The sequence below is a fragment of the Bremia lactucae genome, assembly GCF_004359215.1.
Source record: "Bremia lactucae strain SF5 chromosome Unknown BlacSF5_NotPlaced_17_SHOA01000003.1_2250557bp, whole genome shotgun sequence".
NCBI lineage: Eukaryota > Oomycota > Peronosporomycetes > Peronosporales > Peronosporaceae > Bremia > Bremia lactucae.
In genome coordinates, this window is record NW_027152029.1 from 1,629,357 (window position 1) to 1,630,718 (window position 1,362).

Below are 1,362 nucleotides of genomic sequence, written 5' to 3' on the forward strand. Positions count from 1 at the left end.
ATGTTGGCGGTAATCCTCGGTGCGCTTCTTTTCGTGATATGCAAAGCTAGTGGCCAGCATCCTACGTCATCTCGGTATCGCTACATTCCTAAATATTTTAGTCAACGGGATCCTAGCCAGTCTCCCCCAGCGTCTTACCCTCCTCACATGGGGCTGCAGGATGGATACACGTGGCATGATGTGCATGCTGAAGTTGCCGCGGGACGACTTGAAGGCAGAAATGTGAAGCTTCTGGTATTTCTGCGTCATGGTGAAGGTATCCACAACGTCGCTACTAACAAGTATGGCATGTTCGCGTGGGACGGCTACTACTCTAAGCTGCCAGAGTATTTGGATTCGCCCTTGACAAAAACCGGGGTCATACAAGCAGGAAAAGCGTCGAAAATGCTCGACGGTGAGATTTCTATGGGCTTACATCTCGACAATGTGCTGGTGTCTCCGCTAGAGCGTACACTTCATACTTACTCCGTTGCGTACCAAAATCAACAAAACATCAAAAGCACAGTGGTAGAGTTAGCACGGGAGATACTGGGTGTGAGCACTTGCGACCAGCGTCGCAGCATCTCTGAAAAGCGACTCGAGTACCCTCACTTGGACTTCAGCAAAATTAAATCTGATGCGGACCCATGGTGGACCTCTGATCATCGTGAGACTGACGCTGAGATAAAAATTCGTGCAACAAAGTTCTTAAATTTTATCTTTTCGAACACGTCATCACAGAGTGTTGGTGTTGTCTCCCACAGCATATTTGCCGCTGCGCTTCTAGGTGTAGTTAATCATCCCGTGTACAAAATTGCAACAGCTGAGTTCCTACCTCTGCTTATTGAGGCCTTCCCACCAGCAAACTAAATGCTAGTTTTGCAATTGGCCGAATTCGTGCGATTTGTTGAACTCGTTATAAATGATTTCCTTTTTACAAGCTTCGTCCGGATTTGGATGACTGTGGGAAACGTGATGGCGCAGGTTGATGATTGATAACATAAAAGCTAGAAACGTTTGGGCTCTTTTTAATCAGTGAAAAAACATCGGAGCTTAAAATTATATTAGAATAATACGATAGTTAATAATATCGAACTATAAAATTTAAGAAACGTATTGTCCAGGTCGAAGATCAATCTATTGTTATATATGTGTAACGGGGCACTACGACTTGTACTGTTCCAGTACAAGTCCACTTCACACTGCTTCAGTTGTGAGTGGTGCCTTTCGTTAGGTGACGTACACTGTACGTGCAGAGGAAGACTTCCCTTAAGACAAGTTAACTTAAGAGGGTAAAATGAAAATTGTATTAATATTGTAACTGGGTGTATCGTTACATGAAATTAACACTGAAAGGTTGTTAGTTAATATATTATCTAAAAG

General features: G+C 43.5%; 1 protein-coding gene across 1 annotated transcript; it reads left to right on the top strand.

The window, feature by feature from the left end:
- CCR75_003020 (uncharacterized protein) lies at positions 1–849 on the top strand (the record flags this gene model as incomplete). The annotated part of the gene is made up of 1 exon (XM_067961117.1): positions 1–849. One exon carries the CDS (start codon positions 1–3, stop codon positions 847–849), a length of 849 nt encoding a protein of 282 aa, XP_067822643.1.
- Between the last annotated feature and the right edge of the window lie 513 nt (positions 850–1,362).